Below are 24,274 nucleotides of genomic sequence, written 5' to 3' on the forward strand. Positions count from 1 at the left end.
CAACCTTCGTGATTATTGTCGCGTTTTATCTACTTACTCGCTCTTTCTCTCTCTTCATCCCTCTCTTCTTTCACAAGTTCGGTCAATTATGCGTGGCGGGAACGGGTTCTAATCCGGCACAGCGACATCGACGGTATCGACTGTATAGTTAAGCAGCGTGTTCAACCGCGAATGACAAATTTTTACAGCGCCGGCTGAGGGATCAGGCGAAAGAATAGTAATAATAATAAACTAATCACGGGTATCAATTATCGCGAGAGAGTAACTTATACGCGTGGTCGGGTCGGCGGTCCGTTCACGTGCTCGAGGGGCGAACTTCGGCCTCTGCGGAATGAAATTCGAGGCTCCCTGTTACGAGTCGCGTTTGTGTTTCGTACGTGTGTAATGTAAATTTCCATACAACTCACGGGTTGGCAAAGCGTGGCAAGTATAAAGACCAGCAAGCTGCACTGCGTGTACGGAGGAGGTGTACCACCTGATATTTCCAACATCTCCACGCACCGACGCGTGCACGTATACATGTTCGCATCTACTTTCGCGAATCCAGCAGTTTCATAACTACAGATATAACCGGGAGTTAAAACCACAGCACGAATGTCGTATCTTAGAAGCCCAAACAGCCTCCCATTCTCTTCTACTCCGAGGCGAGGGGAAACCTTATTACCAAACTAAATCTCATCCCTAAAACAAGTACCCGCCAACCTACCTACACCTGAAAGGGGGGTGTGGGTACTGCTCGAACAACTTCTCCACACGTTTGCGTGTATACGCTTCGTTCCGTTCGTTACAGCCTCGCTTCCTCGGAACATACTTCGCAGGTTCTTAATATCGGAACGAAAGAAATTTACCGGAGGAAGTTTATCGCAAGATTCGTTTAACTCCTCAAGTTCCGATTCAAGTTGATCGAGTTTCATTTCACTGGAACAGTATGTATTAATCGTACTTTAGGTTCATATTTCCAACGTGCGGTCCGATTCGGTGCAGTTAAATTTGACCGGTGATTATTCATCGCCGCGAAAACGTCGTTATTGGGGTAAAAACAAAGAGAGAAAAAGGGAAGGCGAATTAAAAGAACGTGAAAAAAAAACAAATAAAAAATTTTTAAAAATGATGTGTGGTTAGGTAGGATGGTAGGTGCGCGGCCGCAGGTGGGTTTTCAGATTTTAAGAGCACCGGCGCAATAAAAGGGTAATATATGGAAGGAAGATCTAATTTGTTCTTGTCGGGGTTCTCGAGCGTTGTAGCGGTCGGTCTCGGCCACCCCCTCAGTACGAACGAAAAATTAATATTCATAAGCGACCAACGAGGTCCAAAGGCGGGGTCAACTTACATGTATCTTTCGTTACTGACCCGAACCCGCGGCGATAACGGTCGAGCATTAAAATACTACCCGCAGGTTTCAACCCTTCTTTATTCAGTTTCTCGTCCGAAACCCACTACCCCTGAGTTGAAATTCCAACCCTCTTCCGTGCTCTCTACCCACACTACCTCTGATGCGAAGGTAGAAGCAAACTCGGGGTGGCCATCTTCTTTTTTTTTCGAACCGCTCTTCTTCTTTCCCCATGCGTGGATATGAATGGACGAGGTAATCGTCGTGCACGGAGAATATACTTGATGTTCGAGGTATATACGCGGTAAAACGTCAAATACGGAACTAATTTGGAGCCTGTATCATCCCCGGTTCCTAATTTCGCATCCCTCCGCAAGGGGTGTAAGGCGGGAAGGAAGGGAAGGGAAGGAAACGAGTGCGAGCCCTGCCCACGGCGGCCCTAGGAGTCGGTAATCGTTTGCGCAAATGCATAAACGCGATATAAGCCGTATCAGTTATAATTTACAATGTTATGGCTATTTTATGTATATCTTGCCGCTCTCAGAGCGGAGAAGTATTATTTAAATTAAACGGAGCTAAACTAAGCGAACGAAGCATCGAGAAGAGAAGAGAAGAGAAGAGAGGTATGGGTGGCAGGAGAATGCAGAGGAAGCCCCGGCTCGACGGAGAGGGATGAAACCCACGGAGGTGGGGATGGTAGAGGTATGCAAATTATTATCGCGGGGCGATAATTTAAATGCATATTCCGCCTCCTATATCATTTTATTATTGCCAGCCAAGTTAAGTCAGTCTACTATGCTATGGGCCAGTACCCGTTACCAGACGACTTGCGTGTTACCATCGCTATAACGCATTCCCGATTCGACATTCGTATTTATCGGCTAGACATTTGCCAATCGACGCGTAATTCCGTTCGGCCTTAGAACACCGTGTGCAGCCATCCTTAGAATCTTTTATGCGCGTGGGCTCTCTAGTCTTGAACGCCTTTGGATTATTCATTTTATTTTTACAATTATAAATCCGACTTCACCTCATAGCCAGGTAGAACTTTACGGATTTCTAACTGACATGCTCGAAAAAATTGAGTGTGAATATGGGGAATACGTTCAGGTTCTCGTTGCAAGACTTGACTAGGGGTATAATCGGGGCAGAAAGGCGGATCATCGCTGGAATCACCTGGTACGGCTCACACTTGCCCTCTTCTCACGACGCGATTTTAATTCGGGGAAGCTAGACTGTGACGATAATAAGGCAGTTGTGGAATTTTCGGTTGATACAGAATGGGAGGGGGGGTGGGCGGATAATAACGCTAATTAATATGCTAAGCAACTATAGAGCGTTGCCATAGTGACAGCAACGTGGCACCTTCTAAATACTTGGTTCAAACGTTATAAAATCGTTAATAGCACCGATTCGCATTAGTATGCTAAACTTTGAGCCTTTCGCCATCATGAACTTACTTCCCGCGCGCTGCTACTCCGAACTAATCCGGTGTTTCGCATAATCCCTGTTCCATGCAAAGATATAACTGAGTGAAGCCCCCATCGCTTTGGTTATATCCCGATATTAACCTGGATATGAGAATTCTGTGAACTATTTTTTTTTTTTTTCTTTTTTCCTATTCGAAAAGATTCACTCGTCGATTACGTCGCTCTATTTCTCTTCTCGGACGTTTCGGCGCTCATGCGGTATTCTAAGACAGGGATCTGTGTGATCGCAGAAGCAAGCGAATCAAAATATTCCGTCTATTATCGCGTTACACGAACTCGCCTTAATCTAGACTGACTTCTCACCGAATCAGCGGCTAACTTCGCGTAATAGAGAGAGAAGGGTTATAGTGCTCTGTAAGTTATAAGGTAGGCCATCGTCGCATCGGTGAGCCCTGTTGGTTCCTGACCATGGTATAGAATTTTAATATACTGGTTTACGAGCGCGATTGTCCGCCATTTTACGGGTGGCATAGGCGGCCATTTGAATTCTTAGATCTGCATACTTGGCGGAATTGCGTGGCGCTATGTCAGCCCTCCTCGTGAGTATGGGAGTCCATGGAACGGATACCCCGTATTACCATAGCGGCTACCCGAGTATTCTAATATCTCGGTCGCCTCTCTATATTATTGCTTAATAAAATAATAATATACAGCCTCAATTCGCGTCGTTGCGGATATAACAAACTCATTTTGACGTCGACGCGTCGGCCCGAGGAGGCATGGGAAACCCATTTGATTTCCATAGAATTCTAATTCTTTTCTGGGCACTTCGGAAATATTTTATATTAATTTTCTCTTCTCGGAACGCGGAGACGTCACGTTTAATTCCAATCGATATTTCTTATTCGCAATCCAACGATGCACGCAAGCGCCTTCCTTCAAATTTTTCTACATTAAGGGGCAAACGAAAAATTGACCGTATCGTTGCGATCGGACCGGATGCGGACGACTTCGTCATAACTTCCGTGTCCATAACGCAATTAGATTTGGGGAATTGTTGAATCATGTCCAAGGCGTGTGCCTGCGTGGATGGATGTGGTGGAGGAGTCGGTAACGCAAATGTGCAATAAGTAATCAGGTTAGAGTCTTGTCCAGGGTTTGATTAAATGAATAATCATCACCATATACAGATGGGTGCAGCCCGAACAAACATTAATATAAAACTTGATTGTCATTCCGTGCGGACGCTTCATCCGCCTCCTCCGCTCGGCTGTCCACCTCTGTATATCCGGCTGACCGGCTGACCGTCCATACGAGCTTCTGTCGGTTCATTAGCTAAACTGAAGACCCGGCTAACGAACTAACATTATTTGACCGTCATGCAAGGCCTGTCGCCTTGCCCCCTTAATCCGTCAAACTTCGAACCGGGCAGCTAATCCCATGGGTAAGGTTTCACGCCCGCGATGCGGAAAGAATTTTGTTGTCCAAATATACATTCGTTGGTTTCAACTCCCTTACCAATTCTCAACGTCACGATGACAATACATTTGGCGTTAAATAACGCGGATCGAAATGACGAGAAGAAGCGTACCGATATTGCTTTTCCATGCGTTGGTGGAAAACGTGGTTTTTTCGTCGTGTTCTTCACGTGGTCGTGGATCAGGTCTCGTGTCGCGAATGGCTACGGGGTGTGGCTTTCGGGTTGCGATGCTATAATTGTACAAATTTGTATTACCTAGAAACATGTGACGCTATTTTCTCTCTTGTTTCTTAGATCACCTAAGTTTTAACCAATGTACGTTGATATGGAAAATCCGTAGATCACTGAAATCGGATGGTTTGTAAATCCTGAAAATAGGATGGTCGATTCTTACAAGATTCACCTAAATTTTTTCAGTGTTCAAGGAAATCGTGTCGTGCAACGTATGTTTTATCCTTACCTATCGCAACAACATTCAATCCTCATTTGACGAACCTTGCAAACGAAATGTGTCTACGAAACGTCAAATCCCTAATCCGTAACAACATTCACGATGCGAGAAGAATTCAGCAGTGGATTCGCTGCAGAGGTAAAGAAGAAATCCCGACGTGGAAATGCAATTAAATTGCAAAACGAGATAGAAGACGAGCGAGAAGCGCGTACACCACAACCTACAAGGGAATACGAAAAAGTGTCCAAGGAAGCTGAGTAGGAGAGGGAGTAGTTTATATGGCGGAACGTATCCGCGCAGTTTTAGAAATATTAAAAAAGGCAGATTTAACAACAATGGGGTGGCTCGTTATAATAAAATAAGAGTAATTTATGATAATTGCTAGAGGCCGGTATGTATATATCTATATATATATATATCGCCGTTATACACGGACCTGCCCCGTCCGCACTTCTGCAGTGTTATTATAACCAAAATTAGTGCAACAATGAAAAGTAGAATCTTCATTATTTACGGCGTAGCGATTTCCCCGCGTCGCTTTCGGGATTAACCCCTGGGAATCGGGAGCCACCGCGAATTGTAGTCCGTAATTTCAAACTCACCTTGCCGCGGCTGTCGTACTTGCATAAAAGTTCTCTCTGTAAGCCGCATGTCTTTTGCGCAGTTGTATCGGCCTAGGTTTAATCAACGATCTTTCGTGATACGACGCTGACCTACTTGCTGAGTAGCGAATTGTGTAACCCCTCATGGACCCGGAATCATTCTCGTCACCTGCAATGAAAAACAAGGCTATCGGTGTGTGTGTGTGTGTTTGCGGGGGTTCCAATTCCACCTTCCCCATTTTGCATACCGCTACCTATTACAATCCTCGACCGCGGCTGTACGGTGATGGTGTCCCGAAACATAAAATACATTATTAAACCATATTAGCCAAGCTCAAATCATACTAAACGACGTAACTTACTCTGCCGCGATATTTCACCGCTGCTTTATGAATCCCTCGAGGTCAGGTTCAGAATAAAAGCCCAGCAGGGTTAATATAAATGACCAAATGCATTACGGGTCGCTTTGCTGACTGCTGTTTTTTCCTCCCTTCCTTCCTCCGCGTCGTACTAATAGAACTTAAAGATGACATGCATGCATTAATGCGGGATAATAAATTCTATTTCAACTTAAGGGGATGTCGGAACTTCGTCAAGTGCGGCAAATCGTATTTTTCTGACTAATGAAATCTCTCTAAACTTTGACCAATGATCGAAGGCTTATAATTTCGCTAATTGGTTGACTTAGAAAAGTTGTGATAACTCGTGATAGAAAGTAGAAAATATCTGATTCAGCTGCACTAGCGTACCATAATCTCAAATCGAGTGCAAACTATGTCTCAATTTTACGAACTTTTCTTAGCCAATCCACAGGCACAATCATAAGCCCCATAATTTCCTAGAGATTGGAGAGATTTGATTACTTGAAAAAAGAAAGAACTATTAAAAATACAATGTGCCTTATTTGACGGAGGTCCCACGATCCCCTTAATGTTTCACGAAAATTGCTCGAAAATTGAAGCGTCTCTTGAAACCAATACAAACAAGACCAAAATTAAATAATTCTCGTAAAAAGATTATCTTCAACTTATGACAGTTCAATAAGTTATTGCCAATCACGAGTATTGCAGCACTTAAATTTCTAAGCCGGTACATCATATTCTTAGGCTAAGTCCTACTGAAGAAAAAAACAACATAAAGCTGTAAACGAAATCGCAGACCCGTGAAAAACTGTCCGTCAATCGAAAAATATTCTGCCAAGTTTAGCGCGTATCGTGTTGTGTCGTATCGCACATTCCTCAAAGGCTGGACAGAAAACAAGGTGTGATGGAGTCGGGCGTGGCTCGTACGTTGGCATAATTCATTCAAACTCGCGAGTTTTTGAGTCCACATGATGTAAAAATTTCTAAACATTAATACAGCCGATAAAATTTTCGTGAGAATACGTATACCTAGCGGGTGGGTATAGAGAAATTTACGGGCAAAACGCTGCGTGCTTCTAGGCTCTACTGGCATAATTATATAATTAATTAAATAATTAAGCAGCGTGCCTCCGAGCTCTAGAATCTATGTATACCATCAGTGATAAATGCTTGTACAGTGATTCTACGACACGGAGCAACGCCAGACTACCTTATACTGTGTACACCTTTTTATTATGCGCAATTTTACAACACGTGAGGAAAAAAAAAATTACCTTATACACTTGGGTGTGCGATAGTATGGAAACGCTCCCAGAAGGTTCGTCGGTATACTCTAATTTCCTAATGAATTTGTTTCGTTTCTATACCTCAAGTAGATACGCGGTGTACCTCTGAATGAATGATAATCCGATTCTTTGCACGATTAGTTATTAATTGAGTAAAAAGGAAGAATTCTGCGAGTCCGTCGCCTGCACGATGCATACGTATAAGTGAACAAGTCGGAATTATCAATGATCCTTCGATATCGTTACGTTATAAAATTAATTACTTAAAATTTAACTTCAAAGAGGAAACCGCACGCTGTGACTCAAGAGTCCATTCAGCATGCGGCTTATAGTCCGTCCATTGATAGATTTTCAGAGGGTCGTAAAGAGCCACGTGTTTCGCGTAGTGACCTCGTCGATTTGCTCCGCCCACTACGGAACTACCACGTGGTCAATCCACGTGCCATTCCTGAAAACCTGCTGAAAACTGGAACTCGAGTCACTGATTTTCTTCACATCGATGAAAAGCATGTCAAAATTGTTTTAGCAACATTGCAATTCGACAAACTGCATAAACTCCAGTGCCAAAAAGAATTGGATTGTGCAAAAAATTGGTATCGGAATACAAAAGCGGTAGAAAAACTCCTGTTGTATCTGTTTTTGTTGGTTACACAGGTCGACACGATTTTTATTTTCCGAAACATTGTTAACTTGTTTTACTGATTCGGTGACACTGGTTACGAATCTAATACTCGTTTTATCGTATCACATTATGAGGTTTTTTAATAAAATCATTATGGTGGTCATTTTCAGTTTTTTCATAAAAATTATTATTTTCGAATTATAATTCAAGCTATCAAGTCTCGACACTCTCTCCACGAGTCAAAAGACATCAAAATTATGGAAACAAGATAGCAAGGTCGAGTGATTGTGAATATGATGGCTAATTGCAGTTGGTCATTAAAACGTAATATTCCATATAAAATACAAAAAAGAAAAAATTATGCCCAGGCGCAATTTTATGGGAAAGCGCAAAAGATGTTATTGAGAAAAATCGTAATGTAACAATTGTAATTGATATTTTCTTTCTAAATGTTTGAACAGATATATTTTGAATTGAATAAATTGACTTTATCTTAAAAAATATATAATGAACCTTTTTTTTCCAATTTTGTAGAAAAACCAGATGTGATTGAAAGACAATGCAGACACTTCTGAATTCAGAACACGTGAAATAAAGAATAATAGCAATAAAAATGAAAACAAATTCCGAAAATTATTCATACGTCGGCCTGTGTTATTAGCGAAAATCAGCTGAACGGCGTTCAATCTCTCCTCACATACGATTGCACGAAATTTTTCTATCCTGACGCCAACTGGGTTTGAGGGTTGTACTCTACATTTATAGTATATGTACGTATATACACAAAACTGCCTTGGGTGGCTGTAAATTTAACGCCTAGCTGAAACCGGCTCGAACTCCGGTAACATCCACACCTAGAATATGGGCTTTGGTGGTGTTCAGGAATTTCGGGTGATCATTGCACGCTGTCAACACATGCGGGTGGTCCTCGACGCTAAAGGGGTGAAAACGATGGCGAAGCGAGGACAAGGGGGTGCGGACAGGGGGACTCGAGGGTACGAACAGTGGCTGGCGGCGAGCGGGTGTAATGCGATATTAATGAACACCAAGAATTTCATTAAAGATTGTTTGTATATCAAACTGTCCACTAAATTATTCTCTATAACCCCTATAACGCCTTTTCCGGCCTAGAAACTATTGGCTCGTGCGTCAGCAGCGTCGCCCGCTGCCGTCAGCCGATTCTCCTTTCAAATCGTCACCCCTCAATGATCGGTCATGCTTTATTACCGCGAAACGATTGGCTTCTTGGTTTCAAGTTATTATTCGGTGAAAGTTTAACGTCGCGATACCGTCTCTTCATCCCTCGACGGAGTCAATTATTCCACATCGCTTTCGAACATATATTATCAGGGGATAGTAGTTGGAGAGCGAGAGAAAGAGAGAGAGAGAGAGAGAGAGAGAGAGAGAGAAACGGGGGCTGGAGCACGAACGCAGAGAAGGAGAGAGAACGCCACGGTTTATCGTTGTGAAGCTATTAACTCCGGCCAGGAATGCGCCATAGCGTCCTGCTTCGTTCAATTCAAATTTATGCCACCACCGTAGGTACACCGTACTTCGCTATGCTCAAAATCGACGCATTAACAATAGCGAAAATTTTTATTTACTTAACTGTTGGACACTTGTACCTGCTCGAACTGTATTGCGTATAAAGTTCTTAATATATGTTAATCAAATATATGCGATCACGTGTGTTCGTATATTATATGTTAATATTTTTTCGACCCAAGATACTTACAATTGAAGCATCTGTTTCTATACTGATAGCATACTTCCTCGATAATGCAATAATATTTTATTTGAATTGAGAGACTTTTAAATATTATTCGGCACGTGGATATTTTCTTGAAAAAATTATCTCAATCTTCGTTTACTCAGCTATTTACACTTCACGTCATCGTCGTACTGTGCGTATTTGTGATTTTCAAGTAGGTTACATGTTCGAACGCTGCACACTGACTTGAGTTTTAATTTCCGTTTTTTTTTTCTTCTGTTTCAGGTGAGTCAAAAATGTGAGGATATCTTACCCTTCACGTGTTATACCAGTGCGCAGGCAAGTTAGAAAAGATTTTTGTTTCGTGTTTTAGAGACGACTCTTTTTATTACCCCACCTTGGTCAAAAGATATTTTGTCAAATTTTTGCAGGAATGTGAAAAACGCACAAAGGCCGGCTCATCCGCATTAAAAGAATGCGTGGGGTTATTGCCACAGAAATTAAAAGGGAAAAAGAGATCTCGCATTGTACCTATACTCGACCGTAGTACACGTGTAAACCGACAACGAAATTTCATTCGTCACACGTGCAGAATCATTCATAAGATCCCTTGCTCCAGTTTTTGCCCGTAAAACGAAACTAACGTTCGCAAAAATAAAAGTGTTCACAGTTTTTCCATTCGTATTTTGATCTTATGACAGAGTCTTATCTGCCAAGCGTTCCATTATATTGATCTCTGTGTAGACTCCGAAACGAAAAATTCTGTTTCTTTCATATCATTTATAGGAAATTTGGTGTCGTCGTAACAGAGCTCGCTTCAAAAACAAGACCGTTCGAAGTATCAGGTCTTTACCGTACTTTATTTTCAAACTTCTGATTGAAGCAATAACTGCAGCTTCATTGCAGGGAAATTCGCTTCTTATTATGTTCACTTTCAACCGAGACAGGGAAATATAAAATACAAACAGTTTCGGAAATAGAAATTCACACATTCAAGCAAATTATTTTCTGCGATAGCGCGTGAAAACGGATAAGCCGCACTTCGTCGGATCGAAGTACGAATATGCAAAGAATAGTGAAAATTTGATGAATTTGACGTCTAGTCGTTGAAGCCAACTTGTTGGAGGTGACGAACGTACACGAGGACTCGACGTATTACTACGGTCATTATAAAGTTGAACTTGTTCCCGTGGCGCAGCTAATCCCAACAACCCTGTTTCGCGTTACTCCAGTGACCCCCGGTTGACCCAACCTCGAAAACTAACCACCGGCAAATGTACGAACCCTCTTATGCGTTACACGCGGTCAACAAGTCCGACTTACCGATTTTTCTCACGAAAATATCGCCACGCGCCTCGTCGCATGGATTAATTGCTACCTTGGCGACCATTTGACAGGCTTCAAACTTTCCCGTCGTTGTACAGCCTAAGTGAACGTGAATGTTTCAAGGGTCTTAATTGGCTTTTGCCATATTAGTAGAGACCCGTTCGCGACACCAGACCCAACTGCTATGCCGTGTGTATCTGTAATGGACTTTGCTTGGCTCTTCACGTTCGCAAGTCCGAGCTGTAGGTTTTAATGGTTGTTTGTCTGTGACAAGAAATATTCCGTTAACACAAGAAAAAAAAAGAAAACTCATTATTTAGAATACGAGATTCAAACTACAAAGATAATCGCTTAGACTGATTTGATGACAGGTCCGCAACTGTTGATCGGTTGTTTCCGATCAACCCGACATTGCTATTGGCTCCCTATGCAGGTCTGCTCAGATTGTTTTCGTAAACGAATCCACTCGCATGTACAAAACCCCCGATGCCACGCATCCCCAATTGCATTTGGCGACTTATTTTGCTATAGTTATTATTTTCCCTATAGTAGAAGAAATTCATAGCTTTGCTACAAGTAGAATTTCTATGGCTTCGGAAAAATTAAAAACTGGTTATGATATTCGAGCCAGGGGTATAAAATTTAATCCCGGAGATTCTGTCTGGCTCTTTCAACATCGAAGACAGAAAGGACGATGTCCGAAACTACAAAGAAACTGGGAAGGCCGTTACTTAGCGGTTAACCGGATCAAGGATTTACAGGATCCGAGGAAACCTATTTCTTCTCTGATATAACTCTCCTCGAGTTCTGTTTCATTACTTCTGCTAACATGTTTGCCAGTATGATATATTTGAAACGATACTCAGTCTCACCTCTGCGTGTCGATCTTGAGTGACGTATACACGATACGCCAGCGCGCGAAAAAGACAATTTCCGTCGGGAATCATCTTGATAATTCTCGTTTGCATGTTTATTTTTTGCGTGTCAGAAACGGATACCTATAAAAATATTTGTCAAAGACTGTCATAAGCAGCCGATGACAGCTGTCAAACGAAGTTTTGTTTGCTAGATGCGTTTTGTTTTGTTTTCGGCATCTCACCTCACCGCCAACTTCATGCGTATACTATTGTTATTATAATCTTTTTTACCAGTTCATTTGTTCAGAACTTTTTTATTAGATAGAGAGAAGACTAAATGAATAAATCAGAAGTGTAGAAACTTGTATAGAAAAAACTGTAAATATTAATTATTTTTAATCATTCGTTCATCTATTTGTAAGATTAAACGCATCGGTGTGAAAACAACGTTAAGCGATATCTTTCTTTCTCTTTCGATCAGTTCGAACTGACTTTGTATGTACAGAAACTGTTTAAATAGATTAAAGTAGTGTAAATGCAAAAACAAAAGATAACAAATTCTGAATTTTTAACAAAAAAAAAAAAAATCAAACCATATAACGTATTGTACGTGACAGCAAAAAATGGAAAGCAGATATAGAATCGGTAGATTAAAACCTTTATATTCATAATGGTTTTTTATTGAAGGAAGATTTCGTTGCGGGCCATGCAAATTAAATATTAGCATATACAACTCGTTTTTATTGAGAACAATAATATGGACACATATGCGTATATTTATTCAAACAATATATGATAAATTATCATACGATACGTACGTGATACATCGAATTACTTGTAAAATACAGTTTAATGACCCACAATGTAATATATATGCTTATACCTATTGAAACATTTGAACGCGTCAGCAAAAGATATTTTCATACATTACTCATATCACATATATTATACGTATATTATATGTACTTAGGGTTCTGTCTGAGTAACGAACCAGCAACTAACAATTTTCATAAACATTACTTTATTCTGATAATAAGATTATACACGTTCGCTTTTAGTTTTCACTTATCACTGGACTTTTTCATTTCAAATTAATCAATTATTTACAAGGTTATAAGTCGTTGTAGCTACGGTACGTGGTTTTATGAATAAATAATAAGCTGATTTCAATGAAGTTGATGGCTGCGTTTGTAGAAACTAGATTAGCTTTGAAACGCGTTGAAATCACCCGCCACAGGTCGGTTGGTTTGAAGGCAAGGGGGAACGGGGGGAATAACACTTAGCGCGGTTGGCAAGTTTTTGTTTTCGGATAAGATCGACCATAAAGTAAATTGGGCTGTACCGAATGTACAAAATTTGAAGAGCATTTATCGCCAATCTGGCCCAGCTAATCTTATCAAAAAAACATTTTGGCAAGCACGCACGTGTCGACGATATGGTAAATTAAAACGAAAACCAGGGTACTATATTTTATCGGATGTCGCATCAGGACCGCCTTCGGTCAACTTAACAGAGCATTAGGATATTACGTGATTACCTCTTGATTTATTTGCCCGACTGGCTACTTCGTTTGCCATCCACATTCGTTTCACCTGTCGCGCTGAAATTCGTCTCATCTGAACGCGCTGTTCTAGAAAATTTTTCGAAATTTCAAATACGGTGTTATTTCAATTTGATCCCGTCAAGGTGTCCGTAAAAATATAAATGTCGGAAAATTTGTTGAATGAAAAATAGCATTACTTGTTTGATCATGCGTTAAAACTTGGTGTTTCTTTGACGGTAAACGTTTCTATATTTTATAGTAACAAAACATACTTGACACAAGCAATGAAAGAATGATCGATGATCGAAAAATTTTTTGAGCAAGCTCATAAATCGTATTTTGTCATGTGCAATTTATGGATTAAAATAATTGCGGAAAGAATTTAACTGTGATTTTAATGATGCTACAAAAAATGCATTGTTCATACGGCGTCGCTTCTTTAAAAATGTCGAATATTTATACGCAAGTTGTACATTGAACTAAGGATTGTATATGTACCGACTATTACAAATTGGTGAATTTTGACGGGATTCCGGTACGAGATGGCGAGCCCTTTTCTGAGTACCCTGTGGCACAATGTCCATTGCATAAACGAAATTACAACACACGGAGTTTACGTTTATCTTCCAACAGAGAAATGTGACACGTAGCGATATAACGGGTGCTCAAAACACACATAGTTATCGTTGGTATGCGAGGTTGACTAATACCAGGTGACGTGGTGGCAATATAATTTTCATCCCCCCCCCCCCCCGCCCTCCCTCCGACCCTCTGCCACCCACCCGCCCCTCTTTTCGTCCATCCCTACAACCGAGTGCGAGCTGACACTGCCTTAATATGGACAAATGCCGGACTATATCTCAGGACGGGTTTGCCTTGCATTATTTGCCTAACATCCTCATTTGCCATCCTTACGTACATTATATGCCCGACCTTTAGACACCCAGGAAGGAACGACGGGGCTGACAAGCAAGACAAGGGATGCGAGGACACGGGGGCGATCCTTCCCATCCTCTAATTCATGCCTTTCACTCCTGTGAAAGAAGGCTACAATATGCATTTTACAATCGTTTCTTGCTACTGCTTTAATTTGTTACTGCATTTGTTTGTAAACACTGTACGGTATATTCGGGTCGAAGGAGACACAGACACAGCGGTTGTTATAATTATGATAAACAAATACTGTTGCAAAATCTGGCGATAAATAACGCACTGCATTATACCTATACGTATTGAGTCAACTTTGAATGGGATTGCCGGATATTCAAACAACTGCAGCACGAATTGTCAAAACAATTAGCGTGAATATCGAAATTTATCTTCCATCAAGAGCTTGAACAAACTGTCGCAATAATGCGCCTAATGTATATATATATATGTATGAATATACCTTTGATAAAATCTTGAATTCCAAATAATGAGAGAATGAATCAGAGCAGAATTGATGCTGAAGGTCCCGCGTAATAGAATTTCTCAAAACTAATGAAGTGTAACACAATTGAATCTGTACTAAAATTACAAAGAGGTCAAATTTATTGGTTTATACGTAGGGGGTAATCTCTGGAACTACTAAATCGATTTCAATAATTTTCACTAATAAAAAGCTAAACTATCCTTGAGTAATATAAGTTACAATTCATTTTGATGAATTTAATAAGTTTTTAGTTTAAATTGTCAATATTTGTAAATTACGTCGAAAAAAAGCATTGCTTGACTGCTTTATCGGCGTGGGATAACCAAATGATTGGATATACGTGAAATGTAACATTTATGTGATGGATAACTTTAAGTTTCGGGGTTACAATGCCGTCTTTTGTGGAACTTTCAAGCGGAGAGACACGAGAGCAAATAAGTCCGTGAAAATTAACTATCAATTTTACAAATGAAAATACCAAAGCTATTGAGAGTCTCGCTCTGAACTTGGAGGATAGGTAATTACAAAGAATAACTAATTGTAAAAAAACGTGCTTGGAAAATTGGCAGGGAATATTACTGGAAGACGATTAGATTCGCAGATCGAGCGCCGTTAGCATATCACGGGGGAAAAAGGAGCCCCGGGCAAAAATGTTGGCACTAATAAACATTCATGCTTCGGCCGAGGGTGGAGGTTAAATCCTGATGCATTAATATCATCCCCATCTCGCCTCATCCCCCTTCGGCCCTTCTCTTTTTATAATTCTTTGCTACGTCGTTATCCGCGCTCGGGGCTTGCCGGCGGTCGAGAAGAAGGGAGAATGGGAAGGAAAAACTCCTGTCTATTTCCCTATACCCAAGGGCACGAAAAATAATTACCAGGCTCAACGTAATTCCTGTATTTCCAGCGTTTTTCCAGTTATTCGCCGCCGAAGCATCGCCTGCTTATATCAAGACTGAACCAACCCTGCCGCCCAGTATTTTTATAATGTTTCTTTCCATTATCGTGCTACAGACTTAACCCTGATTAGCATGAATACGACATGAATTCAACGTCAGAAGTACCCCGAGGGTCTTAACTTAACTCTGATATTTCGAGACCTTGGAGAATTTCTTTTTTCAATACTTTAAATATCACTGTGTATGGCTCTGCGTTTGATTGAAAGTATACAAGCTTAACTCTCGTATATTTTACCCTATAATCGTCGATCGGAATACGACAATTTTTATTTTTTCAATTATCATCTCAATTTTATTATCTTTCAAGATAGCTATGATGCATCATTTCTCAACCGAAATTAATCGCGAAATCACATTTTATAACGATTCATCAAAAATTCGAGAATCACATTAATTAATCGATTCAGGTTGCAAACGACGTTTTTCACAATATAAATATAAACGGTATTCCGCTACGGTATTTCATGTTATACCTAAGAAGGATTGGGTGAACTACAAGTAACTATACACACTACGAGTAACTATGAATATGGAAGATTTAATGTACGAAATTTTTTTTTTATTCAGCACGATGTTACATCATGATTAACAATCGGTAACTAAAATCATTGTACAATAACACTTTCGTTCCCGTCTTCACAATAAAATCAATAAATTTAATCTCTACGTCGAAAGCAATTACTTCGAAAAAACTTATTGATCATCGACCCTGTAAACCACTTCAGAAAAAAAGGAAATTTACATTAAATGAGGAAAAACTATTTACTCGAGTAATACTATAAAACAGTTTTTGAAAAAAACTATACACTGGAATCGTCAATAATTTCGCATAGCCATTGCTTGGAAAATCAGAATGGCAAAATTTTGTTCAACTCTTGAATAATAATAATATTAACTATATAAATAATCGTCGTATACATAAAATCTAATCACATTACTGGAAAAGGCTTAAGTGTTAATTATAGGAGTATAAAATTCTTGAGGAATCACTTTTCCAGCAGGTACATTTGGTAAAGCTTCTTGTCTTTTTCGTTTTTAAACTTTGGCACAAAGTTGATCTTGACGATTTCGGTAAAGCCTTCGTCCATCGTTGGCGGCTTAAAATTCTTTCTGTAATGTTCATCATTCATGAGGTCGAAGTTCGTGCAGAATCGTAAGATCAACAGTAGCAGTAGCTTCACAAATCTGATACAGCGCCATATTACTTGCGACTTTGTGTCACTAACAATACAAAGGAAACAACATCAGATCTCAAATATACCTAGACTAGCTATAGTAACGGCGTTGTCACATTTTCGCCCAACCACCTGTGTTAAGACTACAAAAGCAGGCTGCCACCCTTAGTGAAATACTTCATACTGCATCAATTACCAAGAAAGAAAAAAAAAAAAAAAAAAAAACTTTACCGAATTTTTGTAATAGAATTTAGTCATTCAATTAATCGACTTTATATCATAACACTACATTTACCGTCACCTGAATTATATCTTCAGTTATTTCTGTCAACAGAATGTAATGAATATGACTGTCTACTCACATGTACGCGTGGATTATTGCGTCGCTTATCGTGTCATGTAAGCTGTCTGTGAGCTGCCGAAACTATAATAAAAGCAAATGATTTATAACTTACTTAAAGTTGTTCCACAACGCCTTCTCGTGAATCGATTCTAAATTTCTTTGTATAACTTGTACTATTAAGGATTTAATAATCGGTACCTTGTTGTTATGTTTTGTATGCTCGAGTTCCGTCCCCATTAAGAAACATCTCACCGGAATCCCCCGTGCCTTGGCAACATCGATATATTTCTGTCTGACAGTTGGATCTGGGTTAGTGTTATCCACAACAGCACTTTTGCCCTCGGATAGTGCTTGTTCCAATGCTGAAATACACTTTTGCCAACTGCCCAAGGTGTCTCGGTTTATCCGACGGTAAGTAGGCAAGTGTACTTTAGCAAAGTGTGATTTACCTGAACCAGGGCTGCCGACCATAATTATCACCTATTAAGAAGTTAATTTTTTGTCACATGGCCAAAAATCAATTACTTTTGTTGAAAATTACAAATACATTAACATCTGATAGCTGAAATGAAAAGTTGAAACGACGCGATACCTCCTGCTTGTCTGATTTAAGCTTAGCCGTAGGAGGGTCTGTTACATCTGTATTTTCGGTCAATTTCATTGGATCAAATTTAGGTAGTTCCCACGGCGCTGGCTTATGTCCCAAAAAATGTTCCTCTGGTGTTTGAAATTTTAAACCCAAATTCAAAGCTAATAATCGATCGGCACTCGAATGATCTTTCTTTTTTTTTGGCCCCCAATCTTTCTTTCTTCCAGCTGCATCGCCGACAAAAAAAGAGGAATCTTTATCCACAGTTACTCCTTCGTTTTTCTAAAAATTTATATTGCATTAATATTATTCCCCTGAGAAGCTTTCGAATACATCAATCATAGTGTAAATTGAATTTAATCTTGCACACATACATGGTTAACCAGCGAATCCCACATCCCGGTCAACGGTTTTCTGTATATACTTTTTCCAGTAGCTATGAACACCTTTTTTACCGAAATATTTGCGATTATTTTTGGTTACAGGATTACAATTTCCTTCGTTACGTAGGTCATAAAAATCATAACTGCACCTGTATCGGAACTCCAATTTTTTGGACAATCCTTTCAATTTTTACTTTGAAATCACTGGGTTTCCACTTTCCGAGACTAAGTGATCCTTGATTTGTAAATATTACTATTTTATACCCTTCCTTGTGTAATTTCTTCAATTTTCCGGGCACCTCAGAGAAAATTAATTGCCAATCGTTATGATCTTTGGGAAAAACATGCCCTGACTGCGTCTTTATCAAGGTACCATCCATATCATAGGCTGCTATCTTTGAAAACATAAAATACATTCGAGATTTCTTTTTTTATAGTTTAACACAAAGTTTTTACTGTTTAAATTGAATGATGAATATTTATTTGTATGGAAGTTCCCTGACTTTTAAAGTGCGACGTTAACGAATTTTCAAGACCAAAACTATGCTTCATTTTCTTCGAACTCTAAAGTACCTAATGATTCAATTTGTATAGCACAACTACGGCTATGAAATTCATTTAATCACGTACTAACTTTGGATCGTGCTACGACACCCTTGCTTGTATATATTAGTAAAGCCTTATCAATGTCTTCCCAAAGTTCTTGCTCTGTCGGCTTTGAATTTTCCTGACATTCCAAATCCTCCGTTTGGTTGCATTCTCCGCTGCCGTTAGCTGGCACGTTATCTTCTACATGATCTTCAGGAGTTTGCATATCTGGGTCGATATTCTCATCTAGGATTTTGAATTTCTTAGCTTTTGCTGATTTACTCAGATTCACCCCATCCTCTTCACCATCGGAACTAGATACGTAAATTCTCTTCTTGAGACTGCCGCTCTCGGCCTTCTCGTCCGGCGGCGGATTGAATTCTATACGGTATTTGTACTTATTGTAAAGCATTTCCAAACAGTCTCCGTGTTTGGCGATAAATTTCACATTCTTCTGCGTTTTGAAGCCGTTAAAGCCGGACGAGTGAGAGCCGACTTGTTTGACAAATACTTTGTAATCCGCATAGCTTGCATAAAGCCATACTGGTGAATTCACATGAAAAAAATAATAATTCACCAGATATATTCACCTAATGTAAAAATGAATAATAAAGCAACTTGAAACAATGATTATGAAAAAAGTACGATTTGTTCATAATTCGCCATTCTATTTGACGTTTTTCTTGTTGAATCAAACATTCTGGTGAGTGAGACGGGCCTACAGGGTCCGAATTCGAGGCGAGAATGTGTTTAGATTGATGTTACGGTCATGTTAAGCTAGGTTATGGTCGAAGGAAAACTAACCTTGCTGCTTGGAGCACTTAACGTCAGTTATTTGGGTGGCGACGCTTCTCCCGACGAAAGTTGGCGTTTCGTCAGCAAGATAGATCGGCGGCAGCGATTTGTCGTCGCTGAAAATGTAACAACTTTGCGGAGGCACGCTCATCTTAATTAAACAACAGAGAACCGCGGAGATTTTCGTTGTAGCCGAGAAACACGCGCCGGAATCCATTTACCTTGCGAGTCAGACGCGGCTGTAGCTGATCGAACGCTGCCAACAGCAGCCAACAGCAACGACGCGCGACGCACCGTGCCGGAGTTTGTGATTTTCCGCCTGATTCTTCGCAGATCGTAGGAGCACGATTGTGGTGATTGGAGGCAGCTGGATAAACGCGGCGGTATCGCCGGTTGCCTACGACGCAGAGTAAGGCAAGTGTACCAGTTATTGACATACACGTGTAGACCCAATTACTGATCCTTTTATTCTATAAAATTATAAAATGACGGCGCAAATTGTGAATTTTTCGACGGCTAAAACCAATTTTTGCCAATTTTAGAACTAAGGATCAAACAGATACAACCAAAACAGGTCAATATTTTGGACAGGATCATAACTGGTACACTTACCTTACGTGGCACAATCCTCTCGCGAAATATTTTACTAGAAGGTTCTTTCAAATTATTTTTAATCTTACGTTTTGGTTTTTGCCGATTATTAGCACTGATCCCGCCGCGACGCGGACGAAGTGGTAGATATCGCATCCTGTAATTTCAACCATTTCGGGACCGCTTGTGCAAGGTAGTATAGTCGAGGATTGCCATTCCTGTCCCAAAAAGGAATTTCTATTTTTTCTATTAACCATTTCGTTTTGCGTGTGTAACCCTTTTACTCTCCGCCCCCACGTTCCTCTTCATCACTCACTGACATGACGGCCGAGCATATCGTTTGGTTGAGGTTTATTCAATTTCCTTTTATTTATTAAGATTTTGTTTTTGTCCGTTTCTAGTGTCATGGCACTTACAGTTAGTGCCTGGCGCCCAACAATTCTTGCGTTATTATTTTTTATTGTCAATAATTACTTTTCTATTTATTTCATTATTTCGTTTCTTTCGGTATTTTATTTTAATATTGAGTATTCGTGAAAAGCGCCTGTGCGAGCCTTTACTTCCACGCAGGGTGAATACATACATGTATGAAATTTTTAATTTCTTATGGTAATACATTTGCAATACGCAAATATGTATCTAATGTAGATCAAACTGGGTTATATTCCTTATGCCACAGAAACTCATTGAACTACTTTTAAATTTTAATACAAACGTAAACAGTAGTTACAGCTTAGCACGTTCAAATGTTAAAATTTAGTCTAGCTTATCAAATAATTATCCGACTGACTTAGCGTCACCTGTATCGACATAAATTTAAATATATTGTCAACAATACAAAGTAGTATATAAAGCGATTAGAAATGAATAGAGCCACATTCCAACAAAATGGAAAACCAACGTATTATGTTTGTGGTGCTTTCAATGGTAGTATCTTGCTGTTTTGGAACGAAATCAACTACTACGTCTGTAACTCAGTATGGATCCGTGAGTGATTCGTCGCGTGTGATTCAATTAAGCGAAGAGTATTCGCTACTAGAGTTGGAAAGAGGTATCAATTTTTGTTTTACCCTTATGAGGGATATCGGTACAAAATTATCCGATGAAGCGGACAACGTTTGTCAACATGATTTCTACAATATCATGATGACCCGAGACAAAGCAAGCGGTGCATTAACGATGGGGTTGGATAATGTTATAAACACATACATAGCTACAAGGCCAAAAACGCAAGCTTCTTCACTGGATAGTATGGCTCGAAGCATTGTACGGTCTGAAACAACTAACTTTATTAATAATGTGACTGATTCAATCATGGAAGTATCAAATCTACAAGGTAATCGTAGGGATTTTGTAGTGGAGGCTAAAATCGCCGAAAGACGCAACGCCACCCGTTCCGCATGCATCACAGCGATTAGAGCAACTTTCCTGCCAATACAAAGGAACGCAGTCCAACCTGGAATGGAAGCTGTTATTGAGAACGCCATAACTAAAGCAGCTGCCGAATGCATTAAAGTATTTGGTTTTGTTTACGATGGAATTGAAATTCTTACGGGTTTTAGTTCCGACGATGGCGATCGAAGAGAGGACTGTTACTGCAAGTTGGAAGAAACACGACAGAAATCAATGCTCCCACTTAGGTCGCAGACAAAATATATGTACGGTGTACTTCAAATGATTACTAGCAGTGATTCATCGAGCAAAAATGAGTTGTTGCAAAACTTCTTTGACCTTGATTCAGTCCAAAAAATGCTGTCTGTCAGCCTTAGATCAGGTATTGATAATATTTTTGATGCAATGGAATCGGAGATAACCAAAACTTCTTGCAATGAGAAAAGTTCATCTGATTGTAAATCCTCCACGATTGATATTGCTGAAGATAAAACAATTGCCGATTTCCAGAAAGCGGATTTACTGTATCTCAATATAATTTCATCACTTTTCGGAGAATCTTCATCGACTTCTTCTATGACCTGCCAATCTTCAGGTTTTACCAACTTATCGGAGCAAATAGTTAAAAACATATTTGCAGTACTTAGATTGAACCAAACCGCAAATTGTACCGCATCGCAACCTACGATCGTACACAGGAGAAACGATTCACTTGCTGCTGCCAAAACTTCGGTGGAACAAAGCTACGCGATGGTAATCAAGAACGGCCAAAAGTTTCCCGAGAAAATTCAACGTGCGTTTGACGCTTCCAAAGCGAATGCGACCAAACAATACCAGTTTGCAATAAATGACATATTCAATGGACTTGAGGCCTTTCATTGCAGAGGTTCTCAGAATGGATCTGATGTCGTCTTATCTGAGATCCAATTATCTACTACTCGTGCATACTTGGATGTTGTGAGCCTATTTCAATACATGACCAACAATTTGCGAATTCTTGCGTTGTATAATGTATTCGGTCTATCCGAACAGACGGATATATTATTAGAAATTCAAGAGAATCAGGACAAAACTTACTTTGAATATTCCACTGAATTCAATCAAGTGTTTAATATGATTGCCGAAATACAGGAACAAATTAACGCCGCAGTCCGAACTGGAAAGGAGGTTCATCTGCAGTGCAATAATTCTAGCACGGCTCAAGCTATGAATATGAAATTGTCCAATGCTGTCTTAAGCACAGCACAAATTCCTCTTAACTCAATTGTAGAGAGCAAACCTGATGCTTCCGCCAACGTCGAAGTAGCTCGGCCGGAAGTACGTGACGCAGCGAAGAATTTACTTGCGGCGGTGAATAACGCAATACAATTATACTGCTGTCAAAACTGTACCAACGTCCTAGATAACTTGACTGCCATCCTGGAGGATGCAAAATCTTACAGTTCCCGTTTCGTCAATTCTACTTTCGAGCCATTGGTTTGCGACTCGCCGAGCAATAGCCAAATTGGAATTAAGATCGAACAACAACGAAATCACGCCAATAAAGCAATTTTGAATGAAGCTACAACGGGATTTGCTGGAATCAAAGCTCTCCTCGGGCAAATTTATCCATCTTCTAGGATTGGTAACAAATTGAGTCGACTTCTCGTTGAAATTTCACGATATTCTTTCCTTCTCAATAAGAAAAAAGAAGTCAAATCCGAGTACAACGCTGTACAAGACTACTTTGTGTATCAACTTACTTCTACGAGGCAGTCCAGATATTTACATTATATTAATGAAATACAAACGCAACGAGAGATCGCATACGATGGGATGTCCGAAGGAATCAGCACCCTATTTGATATGTTCAAGAATGACGCTTCCAATTCACAATCTAATGATACCATTATCATTGATCGCGCCCAGAACAGGACGTACATTTGCATAAAGAGAGCAGTTGACGCAATGCAAGAAGCAGTAACAAGAGTCTTCCACAAAACTTCTTCAGCTGTAAAAACTGTCCGGATCCCAACGTATGTCGCAATAAGATCAGCCACTTCAAGTATTTATGCCATCGTTCAATTGATCCTACAAAGAATGTTTTCTGGAATCTACCGTGAAATTGTAATCATGCAAAGAACAGTAATCTGCTTATCCGAAGTTATCGTCAAAAACTTATTTATACCTATGCGAATCGACCAGGAAAGCCATAAATCCACACATGAGCTCAATAACGCAGAATTCTCAGCGGGTAACCAGAGCGAGGCTGCATTTGAAACTATGTTCGCTGCATTTGAAGACTATACGAAGAACCTCCGTCCCGAAAAACATCCTCGTTTTAAATACTACTCATCTTCAATAGAAGTCGCCAAATCAAGAGTGATAGTCCATTTTAAGGCTATGTGCGATGTTGTCTTCAACTTTATAGTGAACTGTTTGATGAATGAATTCATGGATAATACCGCCCTTGTTTAAATTATTATCATTATTATTATTATTATTATTTATGTACTTAGTGCAAAATCACTGAATCTCTTTGACACGGAAGCTAAGTAGACATTTCGTTCTAGTAACTCACAGCTGAAATCGGAGGTACAAGCTAGTTTATAAAGGAAGATTTACATATTCATTTCGTAGTAATTTTCTACGCAGTAAAATTCTGCTGCCTGGCCCGTCAACTTTTCTACTGGAAAATAACTTTATCGTAGATACTGTCTTCTCATAGAATAAAAAGTACCTATTTTTGTGATGAAAGCAACTTCAAGAGAACTGAATTTGTGCATCTGCGTTGGTTGAAAGTCACTACGGAACTAACATCATATTATGTTACATTTTACAAGCCCTATTAACTGAAAAATATCATGTCTGACAACACTTAAAATTAATAATTTAAATAAAAATAGGTATGTTATTCAAATATAATTTTTATATTCCTTCCTTTCATAAAATAGTAATGATAATGTTGATAATGATAACAATAATAATAATAATAATTAGAATAACGAGGACGAAAACACCAACAACAACAACACTAGTGATAGTAATAGTAATAGCAGTAGTAGT

The 24,274-nt window shown here is 39.7% G+C and overlaps 2 protein-coding genes across 3 annotated transcripts in view; one reads left to right on the forward strand and one right to left on the reverse strand.

The window, feature by feature from the left end:
* LOC107226302 (nuclear pore complex protein Nup88) overlaps window positions 1-24,274 on the forward strand; it is a 124,086-nt gene that overhangs the window by 58,912 nt on the left and 40,900 nt on the right. The gene's annotated exons all lie outside the window — the stretch shown is intronic.
* On the reverse strand, window positions 15,917-19,536 carry LOC107226304 (uncharacterized protein F21D5.5). Of its 2 annotated transcripts, none has more exons than XM_015667065.2 (8): window positions 19,256-19,536; window positions 18,498-18,994; window positions 18,013-18,258; window positions 17,855-17,926; window positions 17,484-17,762; window positions 17,090-17,371; window positions 16,911-16,972; window positions 15,917-16,594 (listed from the first exon to the last, which is right to left on the reverse strand). In XM_015667065.2, the coding sequence occupies exons 1-8, from the start codon at window positions 19,461-19,463 to the stop codon at window positions 16,360-16,362; spliced, it is 1,881 nt and encodes a 626-aa protein (XP_015522551.2). In that variant the 5' UTR covers window positions 19,464-19,536; the 3' UTR covers window positions 15,917-16,359. The 2 variants fall into 2 exon arrangements, with proteins under 2 accessions (XP_015522551.2, XP_015522552.2); XM_015667066.2 differs by having other exon boundaries at window positions 15,917-16,483; window positions 19,256-19,535.

This window comes from Neodiprion lecontei, chromosome 3, assembly GCF_021901455.1.
Source record: "Neodiprion lecontei isolate iyNeoLeco1 chromosome 3, iyNeoLeco1.1, whole genome shotgun sequence".
Taxonomy (NCBI): Eukaryota; Metazoa; Arthropoda; class Insecta; order Hymenoptera; family Diprionidae; genus Neodiprion; species Neodiprion lecontei.